This window comes from Sander vitreus, chromosome 7 (genome assembly GCF_031162955.1).
Source record: "Sander vitreus isolate 19-12246 chromosome 7, sanVit1, whole genome shotgun sequence".
In the NCBI taxonomy this organism is placed as follows: domain Eukaryota; kingdom Metazoa; phylum Chordata; class Actinopteri; order Perciformes; family Percidae; genus Sander; species Sander vitreus.
This window is the reverse complement of record NC_135861.1, coordinates 9,924,614-9,944,501: the sequence shown is the minus strand read 5'-3', so window position 1 is coordinate 9,944,501 and position 19,888 is coordinate 9,924,614. Positions and strand designations below refer to the sequence as shown.

Here is a 19,888-nt window from a genome sequence, read left to right as displayed (position 1 = left end):
TGTACATTTATACGAAGTTTAGCAAGATAGAATAACTGCAGAAAAATTAGTTTTAGGGAACCGCAGGTGGCTTTGGGCTTACATGCTTATTTTGAGGGATAAGTGAAGAATGGAAACGCCTTTGCCATTAAAGTGGTTGAAAGTTTCTACCGTAGAGTTAACAGTGAAAAATAATGATTTCAGTGTTATGAAATTATATTGCGGTCATTTTTTGATAATTGTGTGGATTTGGAAAATCAAAAGAATAAGATTGTTATGATTGTTTATACTTTTTAAAACAGAATAACAGCAGTTAAAGTTGAAAAAGATTAAATAGGCTTTTACTCCAAAGCATTTCAAAAATATTTATTTACTACAGGCAGAAAATAGCAAACCCATAGCAAACTGCGACCAATACTAAATGACCTGTGAAGAGTCGCACAAAAAGCTCTTCAACATTTGAAATGCAAATCGAAGAAAAAAAAAAAAGCCATAATTTGGACTACCTTATGACATTTCACAGGTACTCCAAATACGAAATGATTGATTGTGTGCTTGACGTGCTCTTCGTCGGTGACACACCTACATAAAATATTGTTGGTCATTGGTTCCTGGTCAGTCTAATCAACATTATTAGTTATGATTTTAGCTGCCTTTGTGTGCAGTGATTCAAATAAAATAAATCAATTGAAGGGGCTTTGTGGAGCTTTCTTGTAAACAAACAATAGTTATGTTCACATTTAGTGTTACTCACCATTGCGTGTATCTGAAAAATGTGTTGTGAGTGCATTTCCTTCCTCATAAAACAAGTATTTTAAATCCAGCATTGTTTATATCGTTTACAAGGTTGCAGTCTTCTTCCCTGCCATTGATGGCATTGTAGCATATCTCTGAGTGTTACCGCCACCTGTTGATCAGTGGACTACTGTGACACCATTGGCAGGACTGTATCAATCTAACTGTGTGTGCCTGTACTGTGTGTCTTTGTGATGATTAACAAAACAGGGACTTTTCATAGAAAAACGGTTACTACGCTACTAGAGGTCTATAAACCACAGGGTATTCCCTTTAATTCCCTTTAGTATATTATTGAGCGTGCCCGCCTCGGGCCACCATCAGACCCTTATTAGAGGGCGCTGTCCTTTCATGGGTCCAACTTTGCTTTCCTTCTAGAACTGCCCACAGACCCCTGGGGATGGAGCCAGTTCTTCAGGGACTAGCAAGCCTATTTACATTTAGTTATATTCAAAGGGAGGCTTTATGGAGAATCAGCCCTCCTTAACGTTCCATGCTGCCGTGCACCAGTGCAGTGAGTCCCAAACTGCCGTCATGGCAGAGAAGCAGCAATTTTCTCTGGAAGGGCCCAGTGCAGATTATGTGACCAAAAAAAGAAGGGGAGAGAGATGAATGAATGCCTTAATTATTAAATGGACACACACAAAAATCCCAATTTAATAGGCAGTTTGCCCCTTAAATTCGCTGAGGCACATTTTGTACTCCCAAAGGTACAAACTCCACTGCCACCCTCAGGACAATGACCATTTAAGCTTCTAAGGGATGCTAGTGGGGCTTAGCACTTTTTTTAACTGATCAGGCTTTTGCATTTTGGCAAACAGCTGAAGCCCTTGTCATAGATTATAAATAGTACTACTAGTATATAGTGTACATACAATATATTGTCAAAATACAGAGTCAGAGTATACGTATATAGGCATAAATAAAAAACAACACTGGCTAGCACCAGATTCATCATGGTGCTTGAAGGAAGCCTCCTGTATGGCTGATTTAAAAAAAAAAAAAACAACAAAAAAAAAACATTCAGCCATCCATACCCACTGCTTTTCTGGGTCTGGATCACAGTTGCTGGACATCATTTTTTGTCTACTCTTCTTGGGGGAACCAAAGACATTTCCAGTTGGGATGTATAATCTTTCCAGTGTGTTTTGGGTCTTCCCCCAGTTTTTCTCCCAGTGGGATGTTCCCAGAATAAATAAATAGATAGATAGATAGATAGCCTTCATTATCGTTGTACATTGTAACGTACAATGAAATTTGGAGATAAAATTTTAAAAATAAAAACAAAACAATTTAAACATACAATATATAACTTTCTGCCGCTAGGGGTCTCTCAACCAAAACAATGGATGGTAAACACAGACTTTTGATGACGTTGGGAAGTTGCGTGGAATTATGGGAGTTGTAGTTTTTAGTGTTAAACACCATTACTGGTTAGATTGCATCTGTTCACGGACGAGTTTACCCTTTCAAGTTTATTCACATTAGGTTTAGTAATGTTTATTCATGTTATTCTAATAAAGTAGCTGCAGTTTCCCCAACATAATTACGTTTTTCTTGATTAGATTTTTATTGGTAGCTGACCAGTTAGCTAGTGAGCCAGCAACGTGCTTGCAGTCAGCTGTCATCCCGACTGAGTCTCTCTGCGCCGGGGGAGGGAGCCAGACAGACTGCCTGTGCTAGCTGGCTGAATTAGAATTAGATTAATCGTCTATCTATACAGCTAACGTTAACGTTACTGGTGAACTCATTCGTGGGTTAGCCCAGTGCTGTTAACCGTGGTCAAAACAAGCATACTAAAAATAACTTGGTGAGCATGTTGAACGATGTTGTAACCCTATTATAATGTTATCCACCAAACATTAGCTAGCATTAACGTTAGCTACTTGTCAACCAGCACATTGTAGTAACGTTAAGCTGGATCGATATTGATATGTATCAATAATTAAGGTCTCTGTTATATTACTGTGTTGCAAAGTGGCATGTAATTAATCACAAAATGATGCTGCGTGGCAAAAAAAGCAGTATTGACGGAAGTTACGAGTAACTAAAGGTTGAGAGGTTATATGACGCCACTGACAGGCGACTAAATGAAACGCTCCGTGTCTGAAAATAAAATAACAGATTTCTCTGAGTTTGACATTTGGTGGAAACATTTGGGATAGTGTAAGAACACAACTCATAAAAATATATAACATAGGCATGGTCGTTTTTAGACATTTTAATGCAGAAATGTTACATATTGTATCTTTAATTTAAATAGATAAATAAATAACAATTTGTTTATCATGTGAAGCACTTTGTGACTTTGTCTGTAAAAGGTGCTAAATCAAATAAACTTATTATATTATTATAATAAGAATTGCACTCACCCAGTTGTTACAAGGCTAAGCTAACCTGGGCTCGTAGAACAAAGGAACGCAGCTAGTAAAGGCTAGCCTAGCCTGTAACATGAATCCACCATTAGTCTATTTTTCCCTGCGTGTTGCGCTTAATGTGAGAATGAGACTAAGCTGGCTTGGATGAGTGTATATTTTTCTACCTAAGCGGGGTTCTGCTGTGTTAAACTGACTCACCCAGCTGCTGTTTCAGTTCGAGTCTGAAGATGGTTGCTGGCATCGGTCACTCTTTGCTGTCCGGAGGCTGCCGCTCTCCAGCGTCCTCTCCTTCGTCGGCGTTGTCGTCGTCGTCACCGGGTCTCCACAAGGAGGCATCAGGAGACGTCCTCATAAGAATGAGCAATATACTTTTTATTCAAATGTCTCTTTTCACTATGAGTGAGCAGTGGTTCTACTCTGAGCTCCATTCGGATTGCTGAGCTCTTAGCCTTTGCTCTAAGGATGCTGTTTGCATCCGCGATTTAATTATTTTGGTCCCTACACAGTGATCATGATGATATGTGAGCGTGCAAATGAGGATCAACTGGTACATTGAAAGCTAAGGGTGAAGGGGAAATCTTCACATGTATGACATTTGGATTGTCTGGATATTCACTTGTGCAAATATTTATAGTAGTGGGTTGTGGCAGCATCTTTGCTGATAATATATTGTACATGAGCCAGTGTCTAATTAAATACAAACAATGAAAAGGAGGCTACAATTTTGTCTTCTTTTTCTAAGGTAGGTGACATGTTAGCGTGAATATTTATCTCATCTTGGCGTTCACATTTTTATTTTTTTTTTCTGTCACTTGTGCGATATTCTTTGAAGGTCTTCACAACCAGCCCAAGTTACGTAGATTAGTTAAATGTTCCAGGCTTTTATAACTTCAGTGGTGTGACGACATTCTCATGTCTGAGAGAGGTGTTAATAAATGCAGAAGTCAGCTTGATTGCAGCTTTTAATTAAAGGGTGCTGTGTGTGTGTGTGTGTGTGTGTGTGTGTGTGTGTGTGTGTGTGTGTGTGTGTGTGTGCGTGCGTGCGTGCGTGCGTGAGTGTGAGAGAGAGAAACAGACCGAGAAAGAAAGTTTGTGTGACCTTTAAAGTGTGATTCCAGCTGGATTGTCATCAAGCTGTCTCTGAAGTGATGCTGACACCTCACCTGCCAATTTAGTTTTACCGTTGTGTGAGGCAATATGTGTATTTCTGCGTGTGTGTGTTTGTGACTCCATGCTGGCGTGCCTGTGCTTAAATTGGTATCAAGGCAGAAATGCAGTGAAAAAAATGAAGAGGAATGGGGTGGCGGATGAATGTACAGTGCAGCATGAGACGAATCCTTTATGCTGGCTGCTAGTCTGACATACAGTCTTCACATAATCTCCCCATAAGTATTGCTATTTTTAGCTCAACAAACTATCACAGTGTGGCTCCTTCTTTTTACAGTCCACTTTCCCATAAATCATACAGCTACTGCCCTAGTTGATGTGCTTTTCATGTGAACTACTGTAGCTACTTTCCATAGCTTCATAGCGCACTTTAATGAGCACTAGGCTAATTTGAACTGTGGTTTTAAACCTCTCCGAACGCAATCTCAACCTCCCAGTTTAAAACTACCACTATTCATTGTTATTCCCTGTTGTTAGGGTTGCTTTAACAAGTCTGTCTTCCCCAAGTGAAGCTAGAGGCTACATCACCTCAAATGACCTGTATCAACCGTTCACCTAAACCTTCAATAAAATATTACTCTTGATCAAAGGGCCGGAGATCTCGTCAAAAATTACGTAACATCTTGGTTTGTGATCAAACGACTTGGGAGCACAGAAGACGATGAATAGGAGGAGAGAAGCAGGCGAGGACCGATGCCACGCCACAGGCAGAACAAAACGCCTTAAGCTGATTTAATGAATGGAGAAAGACTCTGGCAACAAAGCTCCAGGAAGTTTTCATTTGTCCTAAAAGAAGAAAAACTCACTCAAAGTAGGACTGCCCCTGTGGACGTGGTACTATAAAAAAGACAAAGAAGGTTGTACATTTCTGAAATAGCAGGCGTCTCACACATTGTTCTCTAAGGACACAGAGTTTGGCTGCACCGCCGGATGTGCTAGCTGAGTGCCTTCTCCTTATCATTATTGGACCTGTAACCACTGTAACTGATGCAGTGCAAAGGAATGTGGTTTAATTCACTTGGCTCACATCAAATATTCATGAAATGCAGGTCTTCGTAATGATTAACGATACAATGATTAGACGAAATAGACTGTGACTGGTTATAGACCCTATAAGTCAGAAGAGACGGAGTGCACAGTGGTTGAAGGAGAAGAGAGAGATTCATAAACTTTAAAAGTCTGAGTCACTGTTTTTTTTTTCTTCTCTTTTTTCCCCTGTGTTGAAGTAATGTATACAGGGAATCTGACCAAAATGAACAAAGAGACCTCCAGGAGACACTTACGAACACTGTGGGATGCACAGAGCTGATACCATATCAGTAGGATCCATCAATCACTAGTGGGGTCTCAGCTATTGCAAGTTTTGCATTATTGTGAGTCTTTTGGAAGTCACTGTGCCTTTTTATCAGGGCAAATGCCATGTATAAAGTTTCTGATTAAGATTTAAGTAATATGTGTCAATTTGTGTGATCTGTAAAAGGAAGGCTTGTATTTATCATATACCCTCGTGTGACAAGGGTTTTTAAAAGTCTAGTGCAAGAGAAATCCCACATCCCAGTGACATGGTATTGTTTAACAAAACGGTGATTATTCTCATTTCATCCTAATTATAACTATCACTTGCTTGGGAATTCAGCTCTTCCCTGAGATGGCCCTTTTTTTATAAACGGAATAAAATAAGAATAAGAACTATATTGATTCTACACAGGGAAATTAAACTGCCAGTATCAAACATCATTGATTGCATGCCATCAGGGCCCGCATCATGGGCTCTCAATGCGGGTGCTCAGAAAAAAGCATTAAGGTGTTCTTCTGTCTGTTATTGACAATGTCAATAAATATAACATATTAATAGAAATTTACACAGGCAAAGGCGTAGTAAAATAAACACCTGAATGTGTATTTTGGATGTTTTCTTTCCACTAGTCTCTTAGAAGACATGCAAAATAGCCCACAGTCTCAAAATTCACCAGTGCATGGCTGTAGTGTCTTGCCTTAAGGTTATGATAACGCATGTTTGTGTCCTGTTGGTGTTAATAGTTGGACTGTACCAGCATGAGGGGTTTCTTTCCAAGTGGAACCAATCAATAATGTGCTCATGGTGTTATAATATGAAAGTGGTGTAAGTTATATTATGCTTAGGGACAAGTGGTATGAGAAGGGAAATAGGAAGGCAGCAGAATGAGTGTGTTTGACTTAATATTTTTGGTTGTGAATTATGGGAGTGTTTCAGCAGTGTAGGGCAACAGTGATTTATCAGTGGAAGCGCTGTGCCAGTTAAAATCTGTTAAGGAGTAGGGGAGTGGGAGGATGAGAGCGGCATGCTAATGATGCTGCCACTGTTTCTTGCCATGGATGACTCACCCTCAATATGGGGGAGCTAACATCCACTGTGTGGGTAGCAACACATACGCACATAAACACACATACACACACGCGCACACACGCGCACACATGCACGTCTTGACATAGATGCAGATGTGTAGGTTGGTGTCCTGACTGCTGACTGTGTTTTGTGAAAAATGATAAGTTAACAGCCATCTAGCATCTAGCATGACTATGTGAAAGATGTGTGATAGTCACAAAAAGTCAGAGAAGATTTATTCTTTTATTTGCTCATTTTCAAGGAGAAACATTCCAGAGTTGCGTAACTCACTTGGTAATTGGCTTATACAAAACTCATGTGGGACATAATTTCATCTGGTTTCTCTCTCTCGGTGTCTCTCTTTCACACACACATATACAAACACACACCTCTTGAGATGACAGTTGCCATCTGTAGAGTTATTATTACCTTTTACAGCAGCCTACACATTGATTTCACAAAGTACTGACACAAAAACTTACTGGCGAATAGCTGACTGCTTTTATGGTGCCATACAAAAAAGAAAATCTACTTTGCAAGAGGTATGAAGCACCAAACCTAGGTGTTTGTAGTAGAGCTGTCGAAATTAACCCGATAATATTGAGTTAACGCAAATTCTTTTGACGTTCGATCAACGCTTGCCGTTTTGTGCATTCCATTGTTGGGATTTTTGAGCATATGCATTTATGTCACAGTGAGACACCCAAATAAAATGGTGGAAAATACATAGAGTGTACTATGTAGTAAATAGGGAGTGGTTTTGTACACAGCCTTAAGTTGTCACTAGTAAACTTCAGCTGAAGTGCTTGTCGGATTATCTTGCCTTCAAGTATGGCCATTCTAAACCGCTACTCATGGTACTTGAGTTACCATGAGTTCTTCGCAAGAGTACCTACACGTTTAATGTCTTCTGGCAGTCTAAATGCTGATTTGGAGGTTCTTTGATCATGATTCTGGGCAAATCCGAAATTTTGGGGGGGATTTTATGGCATGGAAATGGTCAACAGTTAGGCTGCAGCTGAAAATTATTTACAATATGGACAAATCATTTTTAAGAATGTTTTTATTAATCAGTTAAAATTTGGACTAAAGAATGTTTGAAAAATACTCATCGCAATTATCCCATAGTCCAAGGTGACGTCTGGAAATGTTCTTCAAATTGTTTTGTCCGACCAACAGTCCGAAACCCAAAAGTATTGTATACCCTGTCTCTGTCCGATGATGCACTTCGGCGTGAATGTGAATGGAGTCGGATATTACAATATTGGTAGCAGGACACAGGTTTCAGATGCGCATATTGAGACTTCTGACCCTGTTATTGATCAGTGCCACTAAGCCCTGTCACGGCCATTTATGAAGTCCCTACTCTGTGATTACAGGCTCAAGAATCATTTTCTGCCTTCATCTTCTTATGTCCCAGTTGGAGCTATTAAAGAGAGCTTGCTCGCTCACTTCATCTCCTGCCCTTTGCGCACAAAAGAAATAACCTTCAGAAACTAATTTATCCGCCTCTAAAAATCTACACTCATTTTCCTCAAACTTGCACAATGAGGCAGCTGCTGCCTGCTCTTCATTTTTCTTCCAACTGCTATTATTTCTAAATTCACTCTAAATGACTTTCTTTCATTTTCAGCGGTTCGATTTTCATTCAAATGACAGTGTCCCCAACCAAATCAATTTTGCTTACTAATATGTCATCCTCACCCATCTGTCACTGCCTCCCCCAGCAGTTGGACTGGTAAATTGAATCCAAGAGAATCTCTGTTGTTTAATATTTGACGACGATTGTGCTTTCCAGGTGTGTGTCATCTGTACTGCAGAGGTTTCTGTATCGTTTTATTTTTGATTAAAATTTGAGATGAGGAAAAAAAAAAAAAACACACCCTCCTCCAGAAATGTCGAGTTAAAGGTGCAGTAGGTAAGACTTATGCTCTGACACCGCCTACAGCCTGTAGTGCGCTTTGCAAAAATCCACCGCTCCCTGTTCAGATGCACCAATCATGGCCGGGGGGGGGGTGTCTAACTGCGTGTCAATCACTGCTCATGCACACGCATTCATTCTCCCTTGTGGGGGGAGGGGCTTAGGAAAAAAGGGAGGGAGGGACTGAGAAATTGTTGATGTTCAAATGTTTTGGCTAAGTCCTGGATCTTCCCAATCCTCCCTACAACACCTTTACCATTCATGTAGACTGGAATCAAATACTCTTCAGCAAACATTATGCACTACAATACTCCACCAAACTAGAGTTTTTCTTTCCAAGGTAAGATATGTTTTATGAGTTATCTTTGACTTGTGGCCCTTTATCCCAACACAGATTTCCAAAAAATATTGTCATTTTTCCTCGAGATTACAGACACATTAGAAATGTGGGCTTTGGTTTTTAAGAAAGATTTCTGTTGAGCCCTCAAGGCCGAATTGGTTTAAAATCGGATGCGTGTTGATGCACTGCAGACTAACAGCCATGAAAGAAACTATCACAGATAAAAGTGATGCGCTGGCTTTAATACATTTTCTCTGTTTGTTTTCCAACAGAAAATGGATGGTTAAGCAGAATGTTTAGTTTCCCTTTTACAACGCCCACACTAGGGTGACTCGTCTAATTGTGAGACAAAAAAACCCCACCACCATCTCTTCCCTTAAAACACTGCTTTTGTTTACTTTGTTAACAACGCTCTAAAACAAAGCTCTGAAACAAACTGCCTCCAAAAGCATGCAAATGAGTGCTGCTCATTCTGCCCCCCCACCCCCTCTCCTTTTTATTTTTATGATATAAATAGCATCTAGGCATGTTAGCTCTGAGGGACTGCCACTTTTTGTAACCCAGGTGTCAAGTGTACATTATGATCGCTAAAGGGACCATGTTGATCGGTTACTTACAGTGCCTGGTTTAGCAATTCTAGAAGCAGGATCTGGGGAAATATCACAAATATGACATTAGCAGGAGACAACAAGCTTATGTGTGCATGGAAAAGGAGAAAGACACACCCACGTGGCACCGGTGCGCACCTCACTCAGAAAAGTCCCTCTTCTGTGACTCTGGAAATGGAGTATAATTTAACTTGGGGGCCATTTCATTGTTCCCTTTAAGCTTCTTAGCTCTAAAATATTCATATTTCAGGCGAGAGATGAAGAAATCTGTGACGGCAGCAGACAGAGGCGAGCGATAGAAGAAAAAGGATATCGAGCAAGAGAGGTAGAGAGAGAGAGAGAAACTGACAGAGTGAGAAAAAAGAGCAATGAAATAAATGAAAGAGAAACTCGGAGGAGGGGAGTGAGGAGATGGATGCAGAGAACAGAAAGCAGCACTTTAACTGATGTTCTCTTATAAACAACTTTCTCTCTGTCTTTCTTTTATTTTCACTGTGAAACACTTTGTGGCAGACCTGTCCAACAAGAGACAAAGCCATTTCTCTGTCATCTTCCCCAGCACTGGCTGCAGTGGAGGAAGCAGGCGAGAGACAGAGTGTGGGAAACAACACACTCATAATTATAATCTGGATGTCACTGAAAGCAATTATTTACAGATATCTTGTCATAGTTACGCTGCTTGCTGCCACTCGTCAAAAGAGCAATTTTTGTTGGATAGGACAATTCAAGTATAATGTAATGTTTAGATTCGGAAACCTAGCTAATTTACACCAGCTGTATGAAAGCTAATAAAGTAAGATTGGGATTTATTCAGCCCAGAGACATTTATTTTCCAGGATGCTTGGTATTTATAGTAAAAGGGCACTCGTAGAGTGCAGACTTCTGACAAGGCCAAACGCCCTATCTTGCATTGTTAATGAAAGTGAAAAATAATTTATGTATTCGCCCCAGTGATTCAGATTTGTTCGAAAATGTTAAGGATTCTTCCTTGGCCCTTTCTACACCCTTCTATCAAGTTTCATGAAAATTGGGCCGGCAGTGTTTCTGTAATCATGCTGACAAACAAACAGACAGACAAACCGAACAAAAAAACATATAATACAACGACATAAATTGTGTATATATACTAATAAATATACTAGAATAAGGGTAAAAGTAGGAAAAAATAAAGAAAGGGGCACAGTGAAAAAGTGCATCTGTATTCCTATGTAAACACTGTACAGACACGTGCATTTATGTTGCTATGTGTTACAATGTTAAGCTCACCTGGGCCTGTAGAACAAAGAAACGCAGCTACTAAGGCTAACCTAGCTCGTAACATTAATTATATTGTCGCCTCTCCCTGCATGTTGCGTTTAACGTGAGAATGACACTAAGCTAGCCTGGATGACAATATGTCTTTCCTACTTCTAGAGGAGTTTGTGCTGTGTTAAACTGACTCACCCAGCCGCTGTTTCAATTCACGTCTGAAGATGGTTGCTGGCATCGGTCTCTCCTGTCGTCTGGAGGCCGCTGCTTCACGTCCGCTACGCCACGTCCGCTACGCCACATCCGCTCTCTGGCGTTCTCCCCTTCGTCATCACAGGGCCAGACCTCAGTTCTCTTTGTTGTAGTTCAGGTTTTAAAAGGTGTAGTTCCAGACCCACAGCTCACATTTCATTAACTCAAATATTTCTGGTGCTTTGCCTATAGACAATGTTTCCTTGGTTGAAGAAACAACTGAGCCAAGGCGGAATTAAGGATGGGGACATGGAGCCAGAATCTATTCCAAACCAAAATGGCATGAAGTGTAGATGAGATAGAAGCATCTGGACAGGTTGTTGCAAGTGGAATTACTGAAATAACTAAAATTGTTTGTTGTCGATACAATAAATTGGTAGTCCTAGATTGCACTGTGAGTCCACCGACAGCCGATTTAGAGCTTTCTCAACTCAAGACAACCTGCATCAATTTAGGGTGAAATTCTCACAACGGGACTGCTTGAGAGCTGTTTTTGAATACTGTATAGCGGCCTAAACATGAACATGTCAGACTGAAACATTAAGTAAAAAACTTAATAGAAAAGCAGCTGCAAATTTTTACATCAACTGGTTTACATTCAAAATAGAAAGAAAAATGCTACATGATTACAACATATTACTGAAGAATTGTTTAAGGTTTATTTATTCAGGGAGTTTAATTTAGTTCAAGATCTCTCTGAGACCTGAGAACAAATTACATTTATACACCATCATCAACAGAATTCAGTCACACAAAGCAGTGAGATCATCTAAATATGGAAATGTAAGTTTAACACATTAGCTTTTTTTCACTCGCAACACATCTTAATTAATTTTATTAATTATTTTGTATTTGTCACATTAAATCGTATGTGGTACAATCCCAGTGAAATGTAATCCCATTCAGCTCCTTCACACGGAGGCCGCCTGCACACTAGCGGGATGCTCAGCAGAGAAGTGGCAGTCGGTGTTCACTTCCTCCACGCCTGCCCCGGCGGTGCCCCCTCTGATGTAGAGATGGAGATGGACGCAGAGATGGTCTTGCTCGCTTGATCTCATCTTCTCCACCTTTTCCTCTGTGTTTAGTCTGAAGTTTACATTTGAAAACTTGAGCCAGCTGGCTAGCTAGCCCAGGCTAGCATAGGCGGCAGGAGACTGGCAAGTTGATTTCTCAATCCTGATGAGCGACTCATAGCCACATGCCATCACCGTCCAACGTCAACCAGACCAACTAATATTTGTAAAATAGACAATTCAGCATACATTTTGCAGAGCTGACGAAGAGGCGACTGGAGATGTACGCACCTTCTGGAACAGTGTTTCCTAAATGGGGTACCCGTACCTCTATTTATTCCTAAAATAGTTATACTATAACAATGAATGAATTTAGTGATTCATTCTAAACGTGTAATGTAGCATTTCAATGTTTTTCAGTTACAAGTGTGTTGTGTAGGAAACCAGCCACTGCTGTGCAGCGCTGTATGGTACCTCTTTATTTAGGCTTTTCATTTCTACCAAAAAAATGTTTGGTGCTGGTTAGGGGGTACTTGTCTCGTCATTTTTTTTCAAAGTGGTTGCATTATTGACAAAGGTTTGAGAACCACTGTATAATTTTCTTGCGTGGTGCATATGGTTGAGTGTGGGATTTAAACGTGTAATGTACAGTCGATACATCTTCATCTTGGCACATAAGCGTTAATTGAATGGAGCCAGACAGTTATGCATCACTCTCAAAGCAAAATGAGAGCTGACACGATTCAAAATAAACTATACATAGAGCATTGCATTAGTGAGTCACCACTTCCTCTTATAATTAAGTAAAAAAAGTTAACTTCAACAAAGCTCACCGTGGTAGGCATTGTGAGTATCCATTATAAAAAATGTATTTTACTTGTCTTGCTTCTGTTCTCGAGTTGCCAGAATCGCACAAATGTGTAACCAACATGGATCTTTTTTTCGTGCTACGAAATACAGCACTTGAGACGAGAGGAGCTTAAACATATTGTTTAGGAGGATACAGAGAAGGGAAGGAATTTCTTGAGGTTACGATGAGAACCCTAATCTTTCATCCCTATCACCAAAAGAAAAATATAGTTCACCGCTGAGCACATATCAGCCGTTGCTTGTAAGTGAAAGTGTGAGCAACGATAACAAGAGGAGAGTAGATAGCAAACAGTCAGACGGAGAGAGGGATGGAGTCAGTGCAGAGATGTAATATGAGCAGTGCTGTATGTGGGCTGTACGGTAGTCAGGCAGGCTCGGCTGCTCCTCCTGCTGTTGCTGCTTTAAAAGAAAAACCCAAAGCTGAATTGATATGCTAATTTGATTGAGAAGGTGTGGGTGGATATGGAGAAGGTTTTGAGCAGTGAGAGGGACCTAAAAGAGAGAATGACAAGAAAAGAGAGCGAAAGAAAGGGAGAGTGGGAGTGAGACGTGATGGAGAGAGGGAAAAGATTGAAATGAAACAAATAAGAAGGAGTGGGACGAGATGCGAGCTCAGCGTGGCTCTGCACTTTGGGGTTACAGAGTTTACAGTCAATCACTGAGCAGTTGTCAGTCAGCTGTGCATTATTAGTGGCAGCAGCTACATGGTAGCAGCACAGTCTCCACAGGCGACTGTTGCTACATTGACTTGTTTTTTTAGACATTTGTTAATTAGCACATACAGTATAGTTTAAAAACAAACAAAATAACCATGGTGTCCATAAACTATGCAATTATTTCATTAAAGTATAATTCAAGTTTATTACCACTTGGCTCTTTCTCTTTATATAGTTTTATCCACCATTTCTATCACTTATAGGACATTGTACTAACCAACCAAAGTAATTGCTAAGAGCAGGGAACACAGAAACCCTTCAGCCAGATTATCTAAACTGCTAAAATTGGTAAAAAAAAATCCAACATCCAACAACAAGGCAACGTTTTGTATTTAGAACAAGACTACAATTCTGACCAGACATTTGATGCCAACTTTCAGTATTTGACCATTTTCAATTTCTGCTATGAACACTTTTTAGTCTGTGCCAAGGAGTTCCACACCTAGCCCTCGTACGGTGTTCGTTTGACTGATAGGAACAGAGACCACAACTATAGATATAAGACCCAAGTTAGAATAATAATAGTTTTATCCTTTAGACCATAAAAACATGCACTTCAATAGTGATAGTACACACAACAAGGTCACAGCTAAAGGGGAAGTGTTTGGACTTGTATGTTGACTTTGGTGACACACAAGTTGTTTGTATTTTGTAAGAGGGAATGAGTGAACAGCCACATATTTATTCCTAGTGGGGTTCAAACAATATTGGTTTTGATCTTTTTGCAGTGAGCTGACCATATTCAGTTTTAAATATTCATATTTGTAACATTGTCAACTTTCTTTTTCTTCTCCAGACAGCAATGTGCCTGAAGGAATATTTAGTTGATGGGATGCTAAACGTCTCCAAAATCTCACTCATCAATAGTGTGGCATGGAGTGCAAAAGTAGTGCAAAGCGGAGTACCTGAGCACTGATAGTCAGTCCATGAGGGTGCAGAGTGACCTGAGGATAATATGCATAGATAACAGGGACACGCTGTCGTTGAGTCCTTGTAATTGCCTTAGAATAGATCCATATATTTACCATCATCCGTATTGTTCGTAACATAATATATATTTTGAGTAGGGCTGTCAAAATAACGCGTTAATTTCGATTAATTAATCTGAGAAAAAAATAACGCGTTAAAAAAATTAACGCAAATTAATCCATTCCATATTGACGTTTGCATACAGACGGAAATCTGGTGCTACTGATATGTCTGCGCTTCTCTCTGATGCTCTGAAACAGACGTTACAGGAAACACAAACACCGCTGCATGTGACGCTAGTTAACACTATACCCGACAGCAGCTAACGTTAGCCTACCGCTAGCTAGTAGCTGGATTAAACACGGTTACAATGCTGACAGCTAACGCTAAACGGTGTAAAGTTTGACTGTGTTTTACTGTAGAGGATTCAACACCGGTATGTAACAATCTGCAGCTGCCGTCGGAGAAACAACACAGCCGGTGCGTTCAATGAAACTGGTAAACTACAGCCTCGTGGTGCATTTGAAGTTATTGTAAATGTCCTTTTCCTATCTGGTTGTTGTTTTTGTCGTTCAACAGCAATTTACTAGTGAAATAAGTTATTGTTATACATTATTATTAAATCATTTAATTTTGACCATATGGCCTTAGCAATAAACAAGCCGTTCTTTAATGTCACCAACTGTTGTTTAGTACCCTTTTTTTTTCTTTTCTTTTTTTACTTTCTTAAAAAGTATCGGTTCAGGCACCGTTAATTATGTATGCGATTCATTTCGATTAATTAATCAGATTAAATTTTTTAATCGATTGACAGCCCTAATTTTGAGATTTTAATTTTGTATACAATTGATTATGTTTTCTGAGAAATCTCTTGCTTACTAGCAGACAAACAGACTAGCATACAAATATATGCGATAGAATTCATTAAATATAGTTATTCTTCATATTTGGTCCACATGATCTAAAGTCAAATTTACATTCCTTTGTCATTCTTTGATTTCATGAGCTTTTAAAATATGATCTAATACGCTTCAAGACATTTGAGAATGTTAAGTCAGTCTCATGCTTTAAAAAATACACTACTGTGCAAGGTCGTCAAGTTCTTCCACACTGGGCGCCTGGCTAGCTCACCTGGTGGAGCATGCGCCCATGTACAGAGGCTCAGTCCTCACCGCAGCAGCCGCAGGTTCGGTTCCTACCTGCGGCCCTTTGCTGCATGTCATTCCCTCTCTCTCTCTCTCTCTCTCCCCCCTTTCATGTCTAAGCTGTCCTATCGAATAAAGGCATAAAATGCCACAAAAAAAAAATCTAAAGTTCTTCCAAACCAATTACCATGTTAAAACTGTCAAGAACGTAACCACAAGTTGGTTGGAAGCACACTATTGTGTAAACTAGTAACGTATGCCATAGCATTAAGATTTTCTTCCATTGTAACTAAAGGGCTCTCCTCAAAACCACCAAAAAATATACCCCAATTAAAAGTACACAAATGTATGATAGTATATAATGTATACTGTCTGTGACAGTTTTGTGTGGTAACTCCAATCTTCTTCTCATCGATTCTCAGAAACAGCCAGGACCAGAAAGTGCACTGAGGACGGTTGTCATCCAGGAAAGGAGACTCCATGTCGGGGTTCACAATGGCTGGTGTTTTCTCGACAAGCCCCAAGTGGTGGTGCTGGAGCCCCTAGCATCAGGGGCCAGAGGCCGATCAGACAGCACGTCCAAACAGAGCACCCTGGTCAGGGAAAGGTGAGCAGAAACGCATGTCTACAGTGGAGCTGTTACTGTCGGCTGCAGGAGATGGTGGAGCAATATTCTGTTGTCAGACAAAATCCATAGATGTGCAAAATTAATTTCAGGAGTGCCTATTTTTTATAGTATTTCATCAGCTTGTCCCGGCGCTGGTCCTTGTGCTGATAGGTCATAAGTCATTGAAAGTTTCTCCTGTAAAGTCAGCAAAAATTGTATTTTTGAAAAAGCTAGGTTGATAATTTAATTTGTGTTTAATATTGGTTAGGAGATGTCTGGAACATTGCAGACTGCTTTCCAACATCTACAGTATATATGTGGTGTGTTTCACATTCTGCCTTCCCTATCACATGTAGTAAGTTGACATCAGTTATTTCACATACTGGTGTCATTTATTTGTCATATGAGTAGACAGAAAATGCACTCCAGTTTTGCCGGACGTGCTGGTGGCTTTGATATGGACTAAAGCAAACTGGACTAAATTTGAAAATACCTCAACACAACCCTTCTTTTTTGAGCTGCTTCCGTTATGCCACACTTACAGGTCGACTTAACAACACAAGCAAACCTACAGGCCGGTGACACGTTAAAGTAAAAACCTGAGTTGCTGTCATTCTCTACTGTCATATAGAAATGCACCAATCAGACGTTTTCTCCCCAATACAGATACACTAACTCAGGGTACCAGATGATACTGATTGCTGATCCGATACACCCTCTCCTTTTGTTCCCCAAATTTAAAATCTGTAAACCTCTCTGTGTGGAATTGATTAAGACCATTATTTTTTATTTGTAAGGTAACATAAGGCTGTCCATACTAATCCATTCTTAGTTATAATGTGCATCGGTCATGTCTGGCTGATACGCGACCTGCTTAATAAGATCAGGTCAGTTACAGTCGTCTATCAAAACAGGCCAAAACATTACGTAATGTTTTTACACACATTATTAGTTGCTGCATGGATACAAGGTTATCTGTCCAACATATTCCATTTACATTTTAAATATAATCTAGTAGGATACAATTTGTAAGTAGTCCATTGACCTTGCTCAAACAACAAGTACTGTATGCTCGATAAGGCCTAACATGTCCTAACCTAACCCCAGCCTTATAATTTACACACTATTTCATGCCACACAGGCTTCCACCCTCATAAAACTGCCTTCCGATACAGTCCAATACCTGCTAGTACTTCATAACCAATCAAGGAGATATGGCTCCTGCAGCCTCTGCCCCTGGGTTTTATTGAGACACCATGACACTCAATGCTCACCTTGTCAAAGCCAATGTGTTAATGTAAGGTCACCAGCATCTGCCTTAGATCAGCAGTAAAACAGTTAGATTGAATGGTTTTAGCATGTCAGACACAGAACAAACTGGAGAGGTACGGTAATAAAGCCAGAAACTGAACCCTAAAATGTGCACCTCCTGCACTACATATCACATATAGATCCTAAATCTAATTTGAATTCCAGGGACGAGAAACACTCAATGAAATGAGTATACTTTCAGAAAGTTCCATGTAGAGTAACAGTGTTAAGGCACACCTCTTTCTTTTGTTAAACTTGATGTATCCACAAATTCAGAGCTGGTCATTGCACTTTGCTAATTGGAGAAATCACTGGAAGTATTAAGCGTGACTAACCTTGTTCGTCACAGTGAGTCAGGCAGTGGCGAGCCAAAAGCGGTCGCAAGTGTGGTTATACCTTTCAAAACTCAATGCAGACAATGTTAAATTATCATGTGCTTCCTCTGAGTCACATACGACAGCGTTCTCCCGCTATCCCCTGGTGACAGACCATTGGCGTCGTGTGTGTGTGTGTGCGCGCGTGCGTGCATGCGCGTGTGGGAGGAGGGGCTTCTGACGGTCAGTGCTGAGTGACGCAAGTTACAGCAGTAAGAGTAGAGGAGAAATGACAGAGCATACAGATCCAGGTGAAAAATAATAAAATCTTTTGGGATTTTTCTAAAAAAAAACTAAAAAAAACATCCTGCCTGAAAGCCTGTGACTGGTTGGAGGTTGTAGTGATGGGTTTGGAAGGGGAGAGGGAGGTAGGGAGAAGTTTGGACATCATTTTTTACAACTGAAATTACATTTTTGTTATTACAGAGAGCGTAAAGTACCAAAAACAGCTACCGTTGGGTACCAGTACAGTTACAGGTACTGGTATCTGTTCAAATGTGAACTCTACCCAACCCTGTCTAACATTATTGTGGAAAGCGAGTGAACCTTTGAACGGCACAAGTAAACAACAGCGAGCCATTTCAATGAATGAGCTGTCAGGGGCAGAGCGCATCAGTGAGCCATTTGAGCAGAACTGCTTTGGGTTAAAAAGAGAAAGTTTTTGTCTATTTCAGTGACATTGTGCAGGTGTGTCATGTTGGTAACCTGAGCATTTTCCTCCTGCATGTTATAAAGAAAGGATGTGCAAATGCTGCCACACTATCACCTTTCTCTCCACGGACGATATGCAAAATACTGCATCACTACAATATAAGATGTCACAAGAGACTATTAAAGAATAGCTGTGATACAAGATTTATTTTCTCATTCAGTAGAGTTTCAGAATGATATAGTGATGGAAGGTTTGATATTTGGGGGGTGCGCCTGGCTGCTCTAGCAAAACTGCAAAATACCTGGTTGATCAAACGCATAATGGTGTGCACACACATGCTGTCAGCGGCCATCAATAGCAGAAGCCACTGCGTACACTGAATGTCTTCTATTATATTCTTCCACACCTTTTTAAAGGTCATTTATTTAAGCTGTGGCCCTCAGTATGAGTACGTGGGATATATTATACAGTTTCATGAAATAATAAATCAAAAATGCCAAAGAATATGCTGTAAAACTCAACCGATAACACACAGACAGTTAGAGATGATTGGCTTTATGCGTCTGAATCAAAATGCAGTGTTTGCTACTTCAAATGAGACACTAGCTGATTATGTGGATGATTATATGGATGTGTACAAGCATCAGAATGTGTGCACATACATGGGAAAAGCATAATCATCACAACCACGTGCTAACCAACAATCTTTGCTCAATTACTGTATTATATGAATAACAGTAATCGGCATGATAAAACTAACGGCAAACATTATGTTCTGCACTTTTCAGTTTTCTTTGAAGAAGAAAGTGTTTGTGTAAAAGTGGCTTAGTGTGATAACAACAGTTTAGGCAATAATTATGATGTTTGCCTTGTTTTTGGGTGCTGCCTTTGAAAACTGACAATCTGTCCTGCTTGTGTTATGCCTGGTGCTTCCAGACGGGGGGAGAGAGAGAGAGAGAGAGAGAGAGAGAGAGAGAGAGAGAGAGAGAGAGAGAATATTAAGTGTTCGCTTGTTCCATTCTCCAGAGAGTACATGAAGAAAAAAATAAAGACACTCGGCCCCACCTCGTGACACGCCGGCGCTCCACAGTATGCTCCCGCCTATGGTGTATGCAAACTGTGAATGACGAATACCAAGAGTGCTGTTCCACTGCTCACACAGGAGGCCAGTGCTTGCC

General features: G+C 40.2%; 1 protein-coding gene across 5 annotated transcripts in view; it reads left to right on the top strand.

Moving 5' to 3' along the window:
• nphp4 (nephronophthisis 4) overlaps positions 1–19,888 on the top strand; it is a 178,263-nt gene that overhangs the window by 43,730 nt on the left and 114,645 nt on the right. For all 5 annotated transcript variants that reach the window (XM_078254511.1, XM_078254514.1, XM_078254512.1 and 2 more), the window contains exon 8: positions 16,189–16,373. In XM_078254511.1, the coding sequence (XP_078110637.1) occupies positions 16,189–16,373 (185 nt within the window). The remainder of the gene's footprint in view (positions 1–16,188; positions 16,374–19,888) is intronic.